At 38.9% G+C, this 22,640-nt stretch overlaps 2 protein-coding genes across 2 annotated transcripts; both read right to left on the bottom strand.

Moving 5' to 3' along the window:
• Window positions 1–4,323: 4,323 nt before the first annotated feature.
• Window positions 4,324–11,982, bottom strand: LOC122662241 (vacuolar iron transporter homolog 3-like). The gene is made up of 2 exons (XM_043857825.1): window positions 11,954–11,982; window positions 4,324–4,866 (listed from the first exon to the last, which is right to left on the bottom strand). Exon 2 carries the CDS (start codon window positions 4,807–4,809, stop codon window positions 4,324–4,326), a length of 486 nt encoding a protein of 161 aa, XP_043713760.1. The 5' UTR covers window positions 4,810–4,866; window positions 11,954–11,982.
• On the bottom strand, window positions 11,357–12,292 carry LOC122662240 (vacuolar iron transporter homolog 4-like). Its single transcript, XM_043857823.1, has one exon. It carries the CDS (start codon window positions 12,082–12,084, stop codon window positions 11,410–11,412), a length of 675 nt encoding a protein of 224 aa, XP_043713758.1. The 5' UTR covers window positions 12,085–12,292; the 3' UTR covers window positions 11,357–11,409.
• Between the last annotated feature and the right edge of the window lie 10,348 nt (window positions 12,293–22,640).

Genomic DNA, 22,640 nt, shown 5'->3' with positions numbered 1-22,640 from the left:
CACACACTTCACATCTGTTAAATCTAATTGAAGTGTCTAATGGTAAATTATGAGTTTTAGCTAGGTTGAGCATTTTCCTATAGTTCACATGTCCTAACCTACAATGTAGTATTTTGGGATCAAGTGAATTATGGTTAACCTGGTTTATTGTCTCATTAGCTAAACTCAACCTAAACATACCATTCAAATTATAAGCACATCCAAAATAAAAGGAGTTAACAGACAATGTTACTCTACCACTACTAAAAGTAATAGACATGCCAGTATCAAGCAAAATTCCAATGGAAATTAAATTCTTTTCAAAACCAGGAAAGATTTTAACATTTTTCAAAGTTAATATTTTACTCGATGATAGAACCAGGTTCGCTGTCCCTTGTTGAGGCACTTCCACGACGTCTCCATTTGCACAATGATGAGTCTCGCTACTTGAACAACATCGGTGAGCGGTCCTTGCTATTGCAAACATGACAAGTCGCTCCAGAGTCTAACCACCAATCTGAAGATGTATTGGCCAACCCCTTACCCTTGCCAACCATAGCAACAAAGTTAGTAGGCTCAGTCTTGTCCACCAGCATGTGAACTTCCTTCTGTGGTGTGTCAGTGTTCCCTTTCTTAGGACCCCTACACTCAGATGCATAGTGACCCCACTTTCCATAGTTGCGGCACTTGCCCCTCTTTTTAAAATTAGTCTTTTTGGCCTCCAACTGTTGGGGTTCTTTCTTAGGTGGCTTGGACTGCCTAGGATATTTCTTGGGTTGTGAAACCAAATTGGCAGATGTCTGTTGTTGTTTCACCATCTCCAAGTTATTCCTGGCTCTGTTCTTATCTTCGATTCTAATGAACCGTTTGAGATCATCCAGCCCCACTTGTGTTTTCTTTCTGTGCATCTCAGTTTTAAAGGAATGCCAGGTAGAGGGTAACTTAAAGATAATTGCACCCACTAAGAATGCATCAACAACAGGGATGTTTTCTTGGTTCAATTTTGTTCTCAAGTTCTCAAAGTCTGTTACTTGTGAAAGTATCTCCTTATCTTCTTGAAACTTGAAGTCCATAAACTTGTCAACCAAGTGAGTTTTTGATAGGTCCTCCTCCTTTTTGAATTGGGCTTCTAGGTTTTTCAAATCTCTTTTGCAGCTCATATTTACTATAGGTCTCTGCCACCTATCGACAGCGTTCAATAGGTAGTCTTTGCAGAAGTCCTCATCACTTATCCATTGGGTTTCAGTTAGGTCCGTACAATCAGAAAATTTATTTACTACAGTGTAGAAAATATTGAGGTACTTCAATCCAAACTGAGTCCTCCTTTTCCAAGAACTGAACTCAGAGCCACTAAAGCTTTCCAATTTGATCATCTCAATTGGAACAGCATGTTTCTCCATTGTTAAGTGATTTGTTTATATGCCCAAATAAAAATTTAAATAAAAATAAATACTTCAAGGAACAATCACACCTGATATGAAGAACCCTGGATTTAGACGACGGAGGAAAAGAAAGTGGTGGTGCAGCGGCATCGACACTTATGATGTGCACGTTGGTGCTTGTTGATGCGGATCGCTGACTGCTAACACTGGCTGCCGATGCGATCGTTGGTGGCTGATGATGGCTGCTGGTCACGGACAGGTAACCGAAACCAATAGAATAAAAGGAGAGTTTGTACGGATCTTTCCTCTTTCTTTTTTTTTTCCCAAATCCAACAAATCAAACAGCCTTGAGAATCACCACACAAAACAACTTTTGACTTTCTCTAATCAAATAATAACTTTGAAGAAAGATTCTGCCAAAGGTCAAATCACTTCTTCTTTTGATTTTTTTTTTTAATAAAATCAAGAGAAACGAATCTTGTGACAAAGCCCTTTCATTTCAAAGCAATTAATGCCTTTGAAAGCAATTAATGCGTTCACCCTTTTTATCTCTTGTTATCTAACAATGAAAGCACTGAGAAGATGCAAAAAACCGAAGCGTAATTTGAAGAGCTCTTGACAAAAGGCCTCCTGACAGCTTCTGCAAACGTACTTTGTGGTTTCCTTTGATCAAAACAGTAAGTAATTGGAGAGCTTTAAAGCCGATCGAATAACGCACTACCGTAAATGATAAATGCCAATAAATCCAGAACCGTGAAGTACGATCTCTCAAAACCAGATTTGTGAATTTCAAAGCCGAACGTGAATCCAAAAATCCAAAAATCCAAAGCGATCTTGATCGTAGAGAACCGAAATACTAATGCTTTAAGATTGTTAAGATTAGGGTTTTAAGCACAAGGTTGCTTAAAGCATTACACCCTGAGTATCTAGTTTGGAATACCCAGACTGCTGTCTCCAGCTAGTATATATAGGGAAACTAGGGTTTAGGTCAGATAGGCTAATTACTAGATTGCCCCTCACAACCTGGGCATCAACAAAAGTAGGATTATATTAGAACATATGAAGGGATATTACATAAATACCCTTACACTTCTCTCTCCTCTTTGTAAATCCCATCCACACTCTCAAAACATTCCCACCCAACCAAACAAGGTGGATGGAATGCTACAGTAACATTCCTTTTGACCTTACCCAACCAAACAAGGTTTGGGAAGCGATTTATAGGTTTTTCTCTATCCAATATAGACCATTTATGAGTGTGATTCGAGAAGCTAATTGAATTGCAAGGACATTCAAAAGGGACTCAATTGGTAGCATTGTCAAGCTTGCTTTTGTACTACCATTTCTCACATTTGGATAGAGAGAAATTTCTGCATATTTCGTAACAAAACTTGTACTAAGTCTTTGATGATAAAAGACATTAGATTGGATGTGGAGGATTTCTTTTGCGATTTCCTCCTAGGGTCCCCAAGTTTTCAAGAATTTATTCCTTTCCTTTTCTTGGGGTGTTCACCCCAAATAGACAAGGATGAATTAGCCCGGGAGGTTTTGATTGCTTTCCCCATTTCTATTTATCGGCTTATTTATTAGCCTTATTTTTGTTCTTGGGAGCAGTCAGTGAGACTGCATGTCATTTCTGTAATGAGTTTGGGGCTTCTTCTCAGTTTGGGGATAGTAGTAGTTCTTCGCTCTCTTGGGAGTGTCCTTAAGACGACCTAGAGGGATCCTCTCTTTTTTGTATATATCATTTTTCTTCTTTCTAATAAATTCGATTTCACTGATAAATTAAAAAAAAAAAAAATCCCCCAATAAAAATCCCACCAACAAGTGGGTCGCATTTTCGTCACAATCCCACCTCACCCTCCCCTCTAAACAAACTTACACCAAATGGAAAGGTGTCATACTTATTTGTACTTTTTCATTTACTCACCTTTATAAAGAAGCTCATAGAATCATAGCAAATAAAAAAGAAACTAGTGAAGTGGTGGTTTCATTGGACATTGGTGATGGGTTTGGCCACGGTAGTAAAAATTGAAACTTCAATGATAGCTGTTTATTTCTGCTCAAGGGATCTTTGAAGGAGCGAGGTTTGGATAATATTTTCACTTTATTCGGATTTCATTGAAGTAATTAAGGTGATTGGATGATATTGGAGGCTTTTTTGTATTATTCTACCGTAGATCTTATGTTTCTTCTCTTTTTAATTGTCAAAATTTTCTTGATTCTGCTGATAATAAGTTAGCTCGATCATTGTGCTTTCAATTTTAATTTTAAGTTTCACTGACTTTTTAAAGTGGCTCGGGCAGCCATGGAAAATGCTAAAGGTTAGGACCGACTCCAAACTCACTCATCCAAAGACTTTGCATATGCACTACCTAATTTGGCTCCCGCCTATGAAATGATCAAAATACCCCTGTTTTGGCTAGGCTGGATCCTCCAGCTCCTGCCATGGCTGAAGGAGAGCCAGGTCCTGCACGACCAGCACTAGGTAATTGCCTTATTTTTAATGTACTTTCTACGTGGTTGATGAATGTTATTTTGGGGTATAACAATTCCTTTTGGGGTTGTATCTTGGGAAAATTTTGCTATTTTAGAATGAGAACTAAAATCTGTAATAAATTATGGGTTCTTTGGTTGATATTGAAGATGCTTTGTTTGCTTTAAAGGATTTTTCACCTTATGCCAAAGTATTTCATAGAGATTGACCAAGTATTTTGAAGCTTAAAATAAATTAACAACAAAATCAGAGACCACATCTAAATTCAGAGATAGAGGGAGATCTGACCAACTAATCGGCTTAAAGAAGAATCATAAGTGGACAACCTATATTTACATATTATTACAATTAATTTTAAGAAGAGGGTGGGCCTTGGTGCAACGGTAAAATTGTTCCGTTGTGATCAAGAAGTCATGGATTCGAGCTTGGAAACAGTCTCTCTGCGAAAACAGGGGTAATTAAGCCTCATATCCCAGCCAGCCCAATCAACTTGGTCAACCCATAAGTTATAGCCATAGCCAACCAACCACCAATCAACACCCTCAAACAAGACTTCTTCACAGGTGCCTTCCCTAAGACACCACCTAAAACCCCAAACACAATCAAAGCCAAGGTTGACATTGCAATTACCACCCCCAACCTCGCCTTATAATTATGTATAAAAGAAGCTGATAGTAATGGCACCGCAGCTCCAACAACGAATGCAAGAGCAGATGCTCCAGCCGCCCTGAGTGGGCTTGGGAGATCTTCTTTCTCCTCCTCATCCAGACTTTCTTTTCCATCAGCTGAAGCTTTATGCTCTCTCTTCAACTGAGAAACCTCTATGTCATACTGCGAATACACCGACACGAACTCTCCGATCGCCATGCTACATGCTCCGGCAACCATTCCTGCAAAACCAGTAATAATCATGGATTTTACATCCTGCTTAACAGCTCCTACTCCCATCATTAACGAAGCTGTGGAGACCAAACCATCACTGGCTCCAAGCACTGCGGCTCTAAGCCACTGTGCCCTTTGGATGTAATTGATACCATCAATCTGTTGCTCAACATCATTGTTGGGGATGTCAAGTTTGGCTTCTTTGGGGATAGATTGGTTGTTAGCTTCTAGTTCTACAGCTGCCATGAAGGGAGAGGAAAGCAAAGAGGGGTATTAGGAAGAAATTAAAATGGATTAAGGAGAGAGATGAAGAAGGCTTGTGGAAGCCACACGCCCTTAGAAGGTTATTTATGGAGGAGAAATTAAAATGGATTAAGGGGGACAGTGTAGGCATGACACTACCCATAAAGAGGCAATATCTGGTGAGACTAATAAGCCTGAAACATGACACATGCACCAATAGAGATTGCCCAAGAAAAACCCTAACACATGTTTGATGGTGTCATCAATTAGAGAATACATTTGACCAGATCTTGTATGCTTCATGCTGCATCAAGTGCTACCGTTTACTTAACATTATCAATTAAGATTGCATTCAATTAAATTTGAAAGATATAACCTGCAAGTATACATCAAGAGGAGGTGGTAACACCTAAGTTGTTCTCCAAAAACCCTCAATAATTCAAAATTTCAGAATTAGAATGGAAAAAATCCTCTGCAACGTGGATCTGAGAGCTCGACACGTGGATGATGCGACATTCAACGGTGTCAAGCTTGAGAAGAAAGAAAAGTACATAAAAAAACTGCCTTGAAACAAGCTTGCACCATTGGATGAAGCTTCTTCCATGTGTTGAGCTCTTAGAATCGCACTATAGTGCACCGCCAAATGCACGCAGAGGATTTTTGAATAGAGTAAAACAAAACAAATCGTTATCCCCTCCAATTCCTCACATAGGGGGCAGAAATGACCATCTTACCCCCTGTTCGAACACACTGCCCAAGGTGGGGGTCCACTCCTCCTATTAGAGGAATTGGAATGGGCAGCGAATTGGAGGTGATAATTATTCAAAACATTATTGTGCCACGTTAGGCATAATCCCCCAACAAAATTTGAGCCATGTGGCAGTTGATATGGAAATTAAATTCGATCTCAATTGTTCATTAGATATATTCCCCCTTGGATGATTAGCCTCTTGTACTGGATTAATTTTTTACATATATATCCAGTCAATATGTATAGCTCTAACTTTGGACGTTTTAACTTCCTTTCGACTTTCTTTTTCAATGACGTAAAAAAACTTGGAGTAGGCTAAATTTTTTATGTGAATATAAAGTGCGGATCATGTCCTTGTATAAGTACTAGTAATGTACAAGATTCTTTAGGGTCACTCAAATGGCATCCACTGTAAGACCCACAGAAGGAGTAGATGCCGCATGGAAAAAAAAAAACAAAAAGAAATCTCAACTTCTCTACCCTAGCTCTCCTAGAGAGGCTTACAAACTGTCTTGATTACTTCTAATAGCAGAAGAATTGCTTTTTTTTTTTGGGTAGAAAATTACAGAAGAATTAAAATGTGTAATAAAACGATTTATATTAAACAATTCATAAAAAAATACTTTCTCATCAATCTTCGGGATTATCGATCTAGCTAGGTCAACAGCTCTGAATCAACTCAAGTTTCTATAGATTTACGATCCAATAGCATTGCTCTTTGGATCCCTTGAAGAAGTCCCCTTGCTTCTGCCTCAAATGCACCTTGTACCATACCATAGTCCATCCCAATGAATATAAACTGATTTTTATAAATAACAATAGACACCGATACTGCCTCCTTAGAGTCCTGGTTAAACTACCACTAGCAACAATGATGTATTTGTGGTAGCCAAGTCTGTGTAGTCGAAGAAGGAGAAAGAACCAATCTTCGGTTGGGAACATGGATGTCATCAACATAGAATTATCATTAAATATGGATAGGAAGAGGTTAAGATAGGAAACATTTGAAAATCTTTCAGTTTGTCAATCCCAACGCCTCTGCGGTCCAAAAAAACATGACATAATGATTCAGGTTCCTTTCTACGTGACACAAAGAATTTAAATTTGAGATGAATCTGAAGCTTCCATAGAAATTCCCACCATGTACAGTTATTCGTAGTAGAATTATGCAATGTGATTAATCAAAGAACCTGTCTTCATAAAGGACATTCATTTATTTATTTATCATGGAAAGGATAATTTGGGGCTATTCCACTTTATTTAATAGTTTAATTTGCAAATGTTTCGGTGGCTTGACTTTTTATTCTAACCTTGAGTTTGTTCTTATTTTCAGTGTCTTGGGTTTCATAGGAACTTTCCCTATTGGTTGGTTGTAATCCTTACCACTGATTCCCTTCATAATTCCTCAATATAGGTGAGAAGTAGAGAAATGTTCCTCTTCATAGATCTCTTCTAGGTGAGAGCGGGCTGAATCAATGGACTTGAAAAATCTTTTCTTCAAGAGTTTCACTTCTAGTTCACCTATTGAGATCCCCTACACTCAATACTAATACAGATGTAGTCCTCTGAGATGCACAGTCACATTACGACACACGGTCTGACAACCCTGACTATGGCACACATAACCATTGCTGCCAAGAGTTGGACACTCACTGATGGCATACATACACACACAAATCATACACATTTCCTCTCAAACCATAGGCAGACATACAATTCCTGTAACAAGGTCTTCTCAGTGTGCACACCCATCCTGCAAACAAGCACTCCAAATACACAAGCATACATCCACAACACAAAATATATGTGCTTCGGAAAGTTCCCTGCATGTACGGAGTAATGGTCACACTAACCTCAACATCTACTCATCACAATTTTCTCAGCATATAACTTAGAGGCCGCAACCATGGCAATTTTTTCAAGTTTCCACCCTTGATGTACACAGGCTGAGTCTTCACCCATTTACCCAAAATGTATCTAGGAGATTGCCGCAACTACGGCAAGTTTCCTGGCATCAAACCAAGAGGCCAAACAACTAGCCGATTCAGGTAATCAATACTACCAGTGTCCAGCAACCACTGAACACACCCACATACAAACAAATTTGGTCTTATTTAGATGCCCTACAATGAAATCCTTCTAGCATAGGTTATTGACAGCAATTAAACCTATCTGGCATACAAAGTGAATACACAAAATCAAATGAAATAAGCCAACAAGTAAAGAAATACTCACAACATGTACTATCTCTGAATCTGGTATCCTAGGTAGCTCCTGAATGGCTATGGAGCTTTGTTGGAGATGCTCTGGCAATGTTATCTCCACTTCTTCTTCCTCTTTCTTCTTCCCCTTTCTTGTTCTTTTCTTTTCTTTGCCAATCTTTCTGCCCTTTTCTTTTCTTTTCCTCCTTCTTCCTTCTTCCTTTTCCATTCCCTCTCCTTTTTCTTTTTCCTTTCCTTCTCTTCCTTCTTCTTTCTTTATTCTTCTTCCCCTCACTTTTTCTTCTCTTTTGAGCAATGAATCACCCAAAGGCAACAATGAGGCTTCACCTACCTTGGTAATGTCTTCAATGAACCCCAATCAATGCAGACAATAGGGTAGGAATGGATTGAAACATACAATCAAGAGGGAATAGGAGTTCTTAAGATTTTGGTACTTCTGAGGCTACAACCTCAATGCTCTCTTGCTTCTAGTGCGTAGAGCTCATCAAGCTAAGAATTTTGCAATTTCGAAGCATCAAAATGGCCACCGGATGAGGGAGATATGCCATTTTGAATTTTGACTAACCAAAGAGAGGGAAATAGAAACTCCGGGGTGGTGTAAATGTGCGTGTGCAATACCGGATCGGCACCTGTTCAAGTGAAGCGCATGGCAGGGACCGTTAGATTTGGATCTCCAGACACGCATCAAATACAGAGCATCTAATTCTATCAGACCCTGACAGATGGTCAGCGACAATCGCACTTAATCAACGTCGTCGGATTCGGATCTCATTACAAAAAGGAATGTAACGACTAGCAATGGCAAGCTACGTTTTTCCCAATCATTGGTCCATTAGATAAGACTTGATTTTGGCCGTCCGATTTTTTAGGTTTAAGAGAGAAGTAGTCTAGACCGTTCGATCGCTTTAAATGCATCAGTCATTTGCTGGGATGATCTCATCCAAGGAAATGGAATCTTCACGTGGCATTTCATACAACCACATAATACCAAAGCAGGAGTACAAGGTCTATGATCGGCGAGATTATGAACCGTTCGATAGCACTCGTTCCGTCACATGACACATGGAGCAGCCACTGACTCAGATAAAGAATCTTCAAAGTGTCTTCATGAGCAGGCATCATATTGGATCAAGATGAGATTTGGTGAAGCAGCGGCGTAGAGATTCTTCGTGAACCCAACAAATGACCTCGCTCATGGAAGAATCTATATACACTGCTAAACCCCTGTAACGTTGTTACTGCCACTATGAACATTGTAAGAGCTATGGGGATGCTGGGAACATTGCCCACTCACTGTCTGCACTACTAAAAGTTTGCCAATTTATTAAAAATGTTGCCTGAACTATTTAGTCACTGCCTGCACTGCCAAAAGTTTGCCCACTCATCTAGAATGTTGCTTGAACTATTTTGACCACTGTAACTGTCCCTCTGCTAATTGAACTACACCAAGGTGCACTGTGTTGACAACAATGACGACCAACATACAGTCACTACCATTTGCACCGTTTGTTCAACAATTCATCACCTATACTTGGTTCACAAAATGGAAGAGAATTGTTCTTGATAAGTTTAGTTTACATAAATATTTTTTTAGTGTAGAGATCACTTCAAGCAAGGTTTGTTGATGCCGACATATATCTAGCACCAAAAATAAAAAATAAAAAAAAAGAAGTCAACATAGATCTACACCAACTCGGATCCAATTCCTCTACTTCCAAGGCGGGCAGTACTTCCGTGCGCCCAACTTTGCCCAGCATACAAGGCGGGCGGAAAGTACCACCTTACCCCCGCTCGGGCAGGGCGCTTGGGCAGGGCCAAGGCGGTACTTTCCGCCGCCTTGTATGTGGGGCAAAGTTGGGCGCACGGAAGTACAGCCCGCCTTGGAAGCAGAGAAGTCTCTTCCACACCAACTCCACCTGTTATCTTTAAGTGGTGAATCTATTTTCATCCCATTAGCCGACTTATGATTTTTTTATTACTTTTTTAAACCGTATAAATCATAAGGGAAAAGAACTCTATCTGGGAACGTGGCTTATGTCAACACTATCATGTGTCTATTTCTCTTTTCTTCTTCTGAAAATACATTTCTACCCTCATCTTGTGAAGGAAAGAGATAGACACAAGGAACGTTGATATAGGCCACGCTCACAGCCGAATAGAGAACAATTTCCAAATCAAAAAAATAAAAAATTTCAAATTTTTAGGACCTCCCTATGGCCTCGATCATTTTCATATCCATAGCTCCAAAACACCTAGAACCACCCCCCCTCCCCCCTCTTCAAAATCCCAAACCCCTTAGTTCTTTTTGTTAAGAAGAGAAATTCAGAAATGGGCACAAGAAGATTAACCCAAGCCATGGAAAGAAGAGCAGCTATATAGTTTCTGCTCCCAAGTTTCAAAGCTTTCATCTCCCATGGTTTCAATAGGGACTGTATAGGAATTAGGAAGTCTTTACCCTTTCATTTTTTTCTTTTTCAATTTCATGCAGGGAAGCCAGTAGAGTTATGGCCATAGATTGCCTAAGCGTTACTGGTTCAATCTTCTATGTAATTTCATATTTGCCTGCTCCTTCAAGGTGAGTGATCTTTGGGGGAAAAAAATCTGCTTTACCATAACAGCTTAATTATGTGGTAAGTTTGGGTGGCTTGGCTGAGACTTGTTTGATTTGAAGGGTTTTTGGCTTTATGCCCTAAAAAAGGTAAAAAGGAGGATTCTAGAGGGTGGGTCAAGTTATTGAAGTTACTCGTGGAGAGATTGAAGTAAAGAACAAAATCAGGAGATGCTCACCCACAAATAAAGAAAGAAAGTGAGAAAGAAGTCTAACTAACTAAATTGGCTTAAAGCTACAAATAGATACTTTAAGTAAGAAAGCCAATATTTTACATCTCTTTATAATCTTCATTAAAAAAAAAAAAAAATAGATGGATGAAAGAAAGATTCTTCTGCAAAAGAGATCTGTCTCTCCATACATGTCTAGATTGCATAATTTTTTTTTTCTTAAAGTCAGCAAAATATTTTATAAAAAAAAAACCGAATATATTGCATAATTTTTTTTTTCTTAAAGTCTGCAAAATATTTTATAAAAAAAAAACCGAATATATTACAAAATTAACATCTTGGCATACTCAGACTACAAAAACAATACAAACATAAATTTGAATCACTTATCCACCTTCGACATGGCAATCAGCAAACAAAGAGATCCAAATCAGACATAATCACAAACCCGCCAGACGGATCAGTCAAATCTATACCGAGGTCTCTCCTGCATATCCCATCGAAGATCTTCGGCCATACAATCTGGTGTAGCTATAGTAGTGACAGAAACTTTAGTAATTGACGCTTACTTAGCTAGAGAATCCCCTCACGAAAACAATGAGAAATAACCTAAAATATTCCATATCATAAAAAAATAAAAAAAAGAGGACCTAGCTAGCTAGGGATAACCTAATCTTATATTCCAGCTAGCCCAATCAACTTGGTCAACCCAAAAGTTATAGCCATAGCAAGCCAACCCCCAATCAACACCCTCAAACAAGACTTCTTCACAGGTGCCCTTCCTAAGACACCACCTAAAACCCCAAACACAATCAAAGCCAAGCTAGATATTGCAACTACCACCCCCAATCTCACCTTATAACCCTTTATAAAAGAAGCTGATAACAATGGGACCAAGGCTCCAACAACAAAGGCAAGAGCAGATGCTCCAGCCGCCTTGAGTGGGCTTGGGAGATCTTCTTTCTCCCCCTCATCCAGACTTTCTTTTCCATCATCTGAAGCTTTATGTTGTCTCTTCATTTGAGAAACCTCTATGTCATACTGCGAGTACACCGACACAAACTCTCCGATCGCCATGCTACACGCTCCGGCAACCATTCCTGCAAAACCAGTAATAATCATGGATTTTACATCTTGCTTTATAGCTCCTACTCCCATCATTAACGATGCTGTAGAGACCAATCCATCACTGGCTCCAAGAACTGCAGCTCTCAGCCACTGTGCCCTTTGGGAGTAGTTTATTTTGATTTCTTGGTCAGTGATCTGAAGCTCAGAATCATTTTCAGGTATATCAAGTGTGGTTTCCTTGGGGATTGGTTGGTTGCTGGCTTCTACTTCTAGGGTTGCCATGAAGTAACTGAGAGGAAGCAAAGAGAGAAGAGAAAGCAAAGAGGGATATTAGGGACGAAAATGGATGAAGGAGATAAGAAGAAGGCTTGTGGAAGCCACACGCCCTCAGAAGGGTATTTATGGAGGAGAGATGATGCTACGGGGACACTGATATGACATCACCAATGAAGAGGCAATATCTGGTGAAACCAACGAGCCTACAACGTGACACACCCTATAGTACTATAGTGCCCACCCAAGAAAAGCCTGAGCTGACTACTGAGACGTTGTTCCCTTTTGTTAATTTATGGGAATGCTTTAGTGGACAGCATCCAACGGGCCTAAAACCTTTACCAAAAAAATCCAACGAGCCTAAAACGATGGATTGGTGTGTGGTTTCTATGATTACACTTTCATAAAACAAAAAACAAAGGGGTGTGTGAGTGTGGTATGTGTTGTATATATTCGACATTTCACGGTCCTAAAAGTCGATTAACCTTTTGGGATTGGTGTGGTTTGTGTGATTACACTTTCATCAAAAATAAAATAAAAATTAGACAAGTAGATCCAAGGCTTCTTGTTTACACATTAGATTTGAATTGGAGCTAGTCATGTAACACAATAAACCAACAAAATGGACCGAATTTCCCTCCACCCATGAGCGGCGGGAGAGTAGGGGTGCAAGTTTGGCCCTGTCGATCTGAACCCGCCCTGGCCCACCCTGAGTCTGAATAGGGCTTGGACTGAGATACCTAGCTCTGAGGGCGGATCAGGGCTAGAAATTTCTGGCCTTGAGTTAGGGTCGGGTTGGGCTAGGGTTGAAGACTCGGGCTGAGCCCAGCCCAGCCCCGCCCAGCCCGACCCTGTTTTAAGTTATGTTATAAATATATATATATATATATATATATATATATATATATATATATATTATAAATTTTAAAGCTCACACGTATTTTGTTATATAATATATTATATATGAAGATGGTACGTGATATAAAATTTTATTATATCTGTTATTTTATGTAAAATTGATAATTTTCTCTCCAACCCAATCCAACTCAGTCCAGTTCATGCATCTCTCCCTTCCCCCACTCCATGATCAGGGCCAATCAAGGTCAGCCCGACCCGACCCAAAGGGTGAGTCAGGGTTGACTTTTCCAAGCCCTGAGTTAGGGTCTGGTCAGGCCTGAGTGCTCTTCAAGATTATTCATCTCTGGTAACTAGCTATATATTTTGTCAGTGGTAGAGTTACTTTTGTCCCAGAAGTTAATGGAGAGCTTTTCCAAACTGCCATGTAGGAGAATTGTGGAGGTTTTTTGGAGTAGTCCGTTGTTGGATTTTCAAAATGTAGTCACTGGTAACCCGGGTTGTTCTGGAGCTAGTGGGGGTATTTAGGGATTATGGTGGTACCCTGATGCTAAGCTTAGTATATTATGAGGAAGTATGTTCTAACTTTATGGCGAAGTTTGCAGCATTCTTGATTGATCTTCATTATGCCTATGTTATGTGGATAGACAAATTATGGACTGAAAACGATTCCCAAATAATGGTGAGTTGTATCAAAAGCCAAAAAATCTCAGGGTGCTTTCAGCAGAAGTGGTGGTTTTTCAAAGGTTATTAGGATGGTATTTTACGGTCTATCTCCCATTGTTACTGTGAATTAACCTGTGCGACAAATAAATTGACAAAGCACGCGGCAACATCCAGAGTGTCGACTACTTGGGATAGTGTCCCGCCTTTTGTTATTCATGATATCAGCTGGGATTTTTAACTGACTCTGATACTGTTTTAAGTAATTGTTCCTACTTGTTTTGATTGGGTTGTTTTTCTTCTATAACCATCCCGAAGGTAAATCAACAGCCCAATACTTATCCTTTGTATTCTCTCATTTTTCTGTATTTAATCTAATACAATAGTCTTGCTGATTCTTAACACACAAAAAAAAATTACCGTACACGCCTCGATGTGTGTACAACACACATAGAAATAGAGGCAGATGGAAGTAGAGGATGTCGATTCCCTTTTGTTCCAAATTTTTAAATTAATCAAAAGAAAAAGCGAGGTGTCCAGTCAAATATATGAGGCTTAAGTGATAGAGTTCTAGCCGCTTGAATTGTTGAAGAAACAGGTTAATCATCCACAACTTGGTTTAAATAAAACATTTCTTGTTAACTACTATAGACCACATGCTTGTGATGCCCGAGGAGATAAATTAATAATTTAACATTTCATCACGTTAAACTTCTTACAAAGTCAAACTCAAAAAGGATCTTTCTGAGTATTCTAACAGGGATTTGGATCTTCTACGGGCAAGAGTTGAGCGGCTATCGTGTTATGTTCAACTCACAGGCCGTCACGTGAAATTAATGTCGATCCAATGGTTGGTAGATGGTGGTCTGGTATTTTTTTTTTAGTGATAATTTTAAATTTTGCATTGTCACCATCTACCAACCATTGGATCGTCAATTCAAAATTTAAAATTGCGCCTAGACATGGCACACTCCTCTGAAAAGACGAAAATCATCAAGGGTGTACCGGTCATGTCGTGCGGTTGTGTCTAGGCGCAGAGGCACACCACAATGCGCGACCAAGTGGCATTGTTTCTCTCTTTTTGTAATTATGCTTCTTAAGATGATGACTTCTTTTATGGACCATGAGAAAGATGACAATGGTTAAGTTTTATTTATGCAAGTGGTTAAGTAAATGATAAAGAAAGCGACCAATGGACGAAAAACAGCTTCCCAAGTGGGCTCACCATTATGGTGGCCCGGAGAGGGAGTGGGTGCTTAGTGGGCCAAGAGGTAGGGCAAGCACCGGTGCACTTGTGAGAATTTGATCAAGTGACCAAACCTCGGACATGCTTTCAACTAAGCAATGCCAAACCGCTAGGTCAAAGCCCAGATGTGCAATATCATAACAAACAAGCCGACAACAGTTATCTTATTAATAGTATGAAATGAGCGTGTGCTGTGCACGGATCTAATTAATAGAAAAGAAAAATTAGAACATAACAAACCAGCTGACAACAGTTATCTTATTAATAGTATTAAATGAGCGTGTGCTGTGCACGGATCTAATTATTAATCTATTCATGTAAACTTCAATAAAGTTTTAAATTTAGAAATAGGTCTTAGCAAAACCAACCCATCTACAAAGAAAAACAGTATTTAAATACAAATTCAAAGAATATGTACCTAAAAACAAGCTACTTTTAAAGTTTGTCCAAGAATCTTCAATAATTTTTTAAGGAGAAAGAATGCTAATCGATACTTTGTGTGTGGGCTTGTTACGTGTACCTGTGCCCAGACACAGCCCAACGCGAAAAGACTGTCACACCCTCTGAAAAGGTGGAAAGGTCCAGAGGTGCAGCAGTCTTTTCGTATCGAGTTGTCTGGGCACAAGTACATGTCCCCACACAGCACCGGTTAACATTCCTTTTCCCAAATTTTTATTTGAATTGTGTTATTATCTGTGAATTAATTTATATGTTAAAAGAAAAGTTAAATCTCTAATGACTAAATATTTGGAAAAAGATTCTTATTCCTATACTTGATAAGGTTATTTAATATTCGAAAAGGCAGAAAAAATAAATTGTTCTAGGCAGCAAATTTGGCACTTGGTAGGTTTGGGTCTTCTTCGGAGGAAAAATTTTAGGGGCTCATTTTCTCTGTGCCGCAGCGCAGGCTGCGCCCAGACACATGGGCCTGCCACTCAGGGGGGTAGGGTGGTCATTCCGCCCACCCCCATGTGTCTGGGCGCAGCCTACGCCCCCGACACCGGAACATTCTCCCAAATTTAAAATATTATTCATTAGATTCAACTTGGTTGTTCTAAGGTATCCCCACATGATTTTATTTAAAAAATTACACGGTTAATATTGCTCTTCTTCTTGTTGGGTTCATTGTTTCCAAAGAAATAGGAAAGAAAACAGAAAAAGGCAAGTAGACCATACTCTGTGCATATGACAAGAAAGGGACAAGTCACAAACTCTATAAAAAGAATATGGGATAATGTTTTCTGGGAACATCGACACAGGGGGGTTGGGCGAAATGCCTGCCCCGCCTCCTGAATGACCAATATTCCACCCTTGTCCCACCCCATGTGTCTGGGTGTAGCCTGCGCCCAAATGTGTTCCCGGGCTGAGAACATCGCTCCAAAGAATATATATGAGATAAAAGAGATTTATCCTCTACCAATAAATAGTAAAAAAAATAAAGGAAAAAGTTTTCCTCCTTAGAAAAGGATTTACCCATGATTCTATCACTATTATTACTCTTCCCTCTTCTCCTATAGGACGAATGTTTGAAACACCTCTTTCATCATTATTACACTTATCTAATAGACATTATGATGTATGGTGAAAAGAAACTTCTCTTAATAACAAATATTTATACTTCCACAAGCAATTTCCCATGTGTTTTTTTTTTTTTTTTGGTTGGAGCAATTTCCAGTCTATTTGAGCTCTACAAAAATATTAGATAAAAATTTTAAATAAAGACCAAGCCATAAGATCACTGTTAATTTTACAAGGATCACCCAATAGAATCTCACCATTTATCTTGTGGGTCTCACTCGGGATTAAATTCTTTTATCAATACATTGATGTTGAACAGAAATATCAGAAAAACAATTGATCATAGGAAATTTTAGATTCCAAATTCCTCTTTTTCCCTTCTTTTCTTACGACTAGGGATTTAATTGAACCCTAGCCTCCATTGCTCAAAAAGAGAGAGATCAAATTGCTGAGTGAAGACACCCGCACAAGTGCTAAAATCCTTAAAAAGTATTGCGCTTGTGACTACATAAGGAGGTAATTCTAACCCCTCGTTTGTTTCGTTTTAAATACCCTAAGTCGCTAATGCATATGAGGATGCGTTCATATAACCAAAATTTGATTTGGCATTCCCCATCCCTAACATGACCTACAATATTTGTGGCTTTATGCTAGAAGGAAATGTGATCTAACAAATTTTTTAATAAATAGATAATTTCATCAGCCACTAGTTAAATTGATATAATACTATTCACCCAAAAAAATTTATTAAAAAATTATCAATTTATATAATACTATCTCAGTCCAAACCCATCACACTTTTATTGGCTACCGTGCTGGTGCAGAGGCTGCAAGACCGGCTAATGTTCTTTTGCCCTAAAAAGAAATCAAAAACAATTATAAAAAGAAACATTCAGATGGGTTTTCTATCAATTTAATCAGGGTATAGGATGGGCTGAGTAGTATTATATCAATTTATAAAATAACATTATAATAAAATAAAAATGATATAATACATTTTATTATAGTGTTATTTTATGTAAAATTGATCATTTTCTCCCCGGCTCATTTCAGCCCATGCATTTTCTTTCCCCTCCCCATGATCAGGGCCAATCAGGGTCAGCCCAACCCGACCCTAAGGACGGGTCAGGCCTGGGCCAGGTAAGGGGACTTAGAGTTGGGTTAGGGTTCTATAAAGCCCGGCCCAACCCGACCCTGTTGCAGCCCTAACAGAAGATAAAGCTAAACAAAGTAGGCACATAAAACACTGATCTTTATCCTCTCCAATTCCCTGTCTGGTCTAGTTCCCAGTCCCCCTAACAAGATGGTGCAATGACCACCCTACCTCTGCCCAAACACTTTGCTTGGGTGAGGTCCATCCCCCACCCCCCCTATTAGAGGACTGGGTAATTGGAGGAGATAATTTTCTTATAAAACAGAGCTGAATCTAAGATGAGTAGGACCATAAGGAAATAATCTGTCAGATAGCTGAGAGAAAAATATTCGAAGGGGACTTGAGGCCTTTAGGGCGAAGCACTACAAAAATCTTCCACATCCCTACGGATCTCATTGACAATAGAAATCAAATCAAGCTTATGAACTCTTTATTTTTTTATTTAATATTCTTGATTACAACCCCCTCCCTACCCTACTCATTTGGTACCTATCTATCTATGGGCCTCCCTAGAGTTTCCTTATTCTCTTGTGCTTCACTTTCAAGATAGGTATTTTTTTTTAGAAGCTTTCTTGACTTTCTCTTCCAAGTAGGAAATCTAATGTATCATATACTTTAAAATCTCAATAATCATGTAAAGTGGCAGGAGGGCATTTATTTTAAGAAGAGAGCATCATTAGTGTTCACACGCTAAACTAGTTTTCAATAAGAAAGCATGATCTCATGCCTATTTAATGCTACAAGGTTTAAAAACTCCAAATCAAGTTCGGGATTGGAATCCATCGATTTTCTAATTAGTTAATTTGAATCCATTGGATTTGGTTAAAATTGGTTGGACTCGCCCTGACTCTGTAATTTGGTCAGATTAAGTAGTCGGGGATAACTGAAATCGACCCTCGATCTAATCAAACTAACTAATTTCACCCATTTGGATCTGATTTATAAAACCATTTTCCTTTTAAGTCAAATTATCATCCATAAAAGAAAGCTTTATTGTTAACAGCGAAGCTTTATTAGGCAGGATTCAATGAATTAGGAGACGGTGACGTGATGGACCAAGTTATGGGACACTGTTTTGCAGTTAAATAAAAAAATAAAAAAATGTGATGATTAGATTTTGAGAAATAGATTACCATTTAGGAGTGCCTGAAATTATCACCTAGCCCTCTACAAATAATAAAAATTACATTCGGGTTGACGTCTTTGTGTATGCTCTCATTGGCTCTCGTGCTAATGCAGAGGTTGTACGATTAAACCACAATCTTTTGCCCATAAATTTTACTTTAATTTTTATTCTAATGCCACTGAGGTTTAAGTTATACGAAAAGAACTCTGTCCGAAAGGGTGCATCCTGTGCTTAGATACAAAGATGGGTGAAATGACCGCTCCCCCCCCCCGCCCCAATGAAAGTTGGAAATGTTGCCCAATGCTTCTGCATGCATGTCCATTGCAAATTGCGCAGGCATAGGGGCGATGCTCCCGAACAGAGAACATCTTCCCTTAAGTTGTATTTAACTTTGACACTTTTTACTTCTATCGCTCTTACTTTCACTCTGTGTTTTGTGCACTTTATTACCTTCCTACCTTCTATATGTTCCAGTTCCACATAATTTTATATTACTTCAAAAGGAAAAAGAACGTTGTTTGCTCACACGTCCCCTACATCTAGATACAGGTAGTGGTAAAATGACCACTCTACCCCCCATGTTGGATGCATGTGCGAGTGCTCCTATTAACCCCCCTGCACTGGTGTAAGGGCCAAGTGACCAAGCAACACTCTCTCTCCCTACTTTACATCAATTTTACTTTCAATTTTTTTTAATAATGTGAAAACCCATTTGGATGTTTATTTTATAATTGCTTTTGATTTCTTTTTAGGGCAAGAGAACATTAACCGGTCTTGTAGCCTCTTCACCAACGCGGCAACCAATAAAAGTGTGTCCAGAGGCATTGGTTTGAATGAGATTTTTTATTTCACTGGGACTGAATGGTCATTTCGTACACAAAGGATGTTTGTGTCTAAGCGTAGAAACCACACTAACCATACGACTGTTTAGCATTCTTTTTCCCTTCCTTTTAACTTCACTTAATCACTGAAAATTAATTTTACTTTTATGTCACTGATAACTATTTTTATCATCTGAGAATGCAAAATCAACATAAAATGCATACCAAACGCTGCCTCAGATTGTCCACAACTAAATGTGTCGCTATATGAATCATGTTTCACCATTCAACCTTGGTCTAATGCCCACTTTTAATAGTTAAACTTAAAGCATCCCTATCTTTTGTGACTGCTTCTTTCCAAATAAAATTTGGTTTATCCATAGTCCTTTTAGCTTCTCTAAATTTCAAATTAATGCGCACCCTTCCTTATTAGTGCATTCAATGACATTCATTGACACCCTCTTTCAATTTATCACCTATCGGGAGTCGGGACCAGCCTAAATCACCCATAATCTGTTTATTTCCTATTATTTTCTGCTCTAATTTTGCTTCTCGTCTACTTTTACATCCTTCCTTTCAATTACACTTATTTGATTTATGTGTACTTCATATTAAGCCTTGGGCAGATTTTATAAAACTTTGGGAGGGAAACCAAAATCCTAGGTGGGTTGGGCTCGGGTTAAGGCCCACCATAAACCAAAACCCACCCAACCCTGAGCATTGAAAAATCCGAAGATGACCCAAGCATTTGTAATGTTTGGAAAAAGTTTGATTGGATTATGACCCTAACATACAAGGGGTTTTTTGTTTGTTAGTGAAAATGTAAAAAGTTTTCTCAAACCTTTAAAATAGGACCCAAACCAAATACTAACTGGGCCATCAATGGATCTGAATTGGTGTGAATCGGTCAGATCGGTCAATGTCGATTCTGATATGAATCGGTCGATTAGATCAATTGAATTACGATTTCTAAAACCCTCGTTGTATTATTGTACAAAGTTATCACTATGGATCCTATACATGTCAATGGTGGTAGAGTTTAGTAGCTTGAAGTTATAATTGTGTAAGGAGATGATGTGTATGTGTTTACTAGCTGGTGTTCTATCCATATAAATGGGTCTTCTTTATTGCCATTGTGTTTTACCAAGACTGAGAAAGCTGCCCAAGCCCAACTCAAACTAAGAAACCAAAGCCTGGCTGCGGGTATATATAATTTTGATTGGGTTGGGCTCAAGCTCAACAATCTTAAACTAGAGGGAAAGCTGGGCTCAGGCTGGGCTTGGCTACCTAAACCTTAGGTTGGGCTCAAGCAAGCCCTTCAGCCTCCCCGACCTCGCAAATGCCCACTCTTAGCCAGGGTGAGGGAGTCCCTTTTGGCCTTGTCCCCAATTCCCCCCAAAAAGAAATCCTTGTTGCAGTTCCAAGCAAAAGATGTTTTAAGAACAAAGTTTTCCTCCATCCATAGGGTTCACAAACCCCTCATAGGATTTTAGTATGTTCCAAAATACCCTCTCGATACCCATTCCCGCCCTCTCCCGTCCCTTGAATCCCATTCATCATGGGTGGAGGGAACTCGGTCCCTCAATTAAAGTAATAACCTAACTATGAGTAAAATAATAAGTAAAAACATTTCTTAGAAACAAAATCAGAACATCAGATAATAAGCAAAAACTTTTCTTAAATCAAAATCAGAACATCTGTCATGTGACCCTTTTTGTTGATTCTCAAACATTGTGGATCTAATTATGGGTTGTATTATCAAATTTGGTATTGCTAGTTGAAAATTGTGTAAAACTGTCAACCAAACTTGAAGGTGAACAAAGTAAGGAAATGTGAAGGATTTCCTCTAGTTCTTTTTGTTATGATAAAGGTAAATAATGCGAGAATAGTCAGGAAATGTGAAGGATTTCCTCTGGTTCTTTATGTTATGATAGAGAGTTTTTCCTACAGCACTAAAGTGAAGTTTAACCCATTATGCATCACTAGTTAGGGCACGAGCTTTAAAAGATCGAGTTTTCCTTCAGCCACGAATCCATTCACCTCGGTGATTTCATATGTACACAGGGGTATAGGGACGGTATTTTGGGGATTATATTATTTATAGGGTTTGTGAACCCTAAGATGGCGGTTGAACATTCACCTAATGATGGAGGACAATTTTGTCCATCTTTTAATAGTAGGTTTTTCTTGGAATTTTATTTCAATAAGCCTCATGAAGTTAATTCTTCATTAGTACACCGCAATACACCGCCTAGACACAGTTTTGCCCTACCCCCATGGAAAGGCGGAAATCCTGCCTAAGTCGATGCTTCTTCGCCCATTGGCCCGTAAGGGTGTGCAGGCTCTAGAGACCTAGGTAGTGTTCTCTTGCCCCTATATTTTATATTCTTTTATTTTTTTTATGAGAAAAAATAATTTAAAAAACCCAAAATCGAAGGGAGAAATATATATATTATAAGCTTTAAATGTCACCCATATTTTGTTATATAATATATTATATATGAAGATAATAGGTGATACAATACATTTTAAATAAATTTATTTTATATAAAATTGATAATTTTCACCTTGGCCCATTCCATCCCATGCATTTTCTTCTCCCTCCCCATGATTAGGGTTTATTGAGGTCAGCCTAACCTCACCCTGAGGGTGGATCAGGATTGAATTTTTCAGGCCCTGAGTTAGGGTTCAGGCCGAGCTTGGGCCTAGCTAGGAAGACTCAGCGGTTGGACTAAGGTTTTATAAAACCCGAATTATAAAACTCAGTTTAGAAAATAATTACACCCTGTAACTCCCTGCCCTGCCAAGATTTGTCCTTTTCTCTTCTTCTTGTTTTCTTATTTCTCTCCCTTTCAAGTAAAATATTGTCGTGGGTCCCCTGATTTGCTGTTGCAGTTTAGCATGTCTTATCAAAGCATGCTTTGGGTTTTGATCAATTGATGAAATTCTCTAATCTACCCCTGCACTCACCCCGACCTTTGGGCCGCCCTCTAGGCGCCCACTTGTTCACCTATTCTTAAAAACACAGTAAAATATTGGCAACGGTCATCACTTTTCTTGTCCATTGGTAGGTGATCTATCTCCTCCTCTTAGAGGATTTCTACCCCGTCTCTTTTGAACTATCATCATTATCCAGAGTCGCTTTCTTTCTTTGTTTTCAATCCCTTTCAGCACTTCCGATAA

This window comes from Telopea speciosissima, chromosome 5 (assembly GCF_018873765.1).
Source record: "Telopea speciosissima isolate NSW1024214 ecotype Mountain lineage chromosome 5, Tspe_v1, whole genome shotgun sequence".
Taxonomy (NCBI): Eukaryota; Viridiplantae; Streptophyta; class Magnoliopsida; order Proteales; family Proteaceae; genus Telopea; species Telopea speciosissima.
Note: the sequence above shows the minus strand (reverse complement) of the source record. Positions and strands in the feature narration are given on the sequence as shown.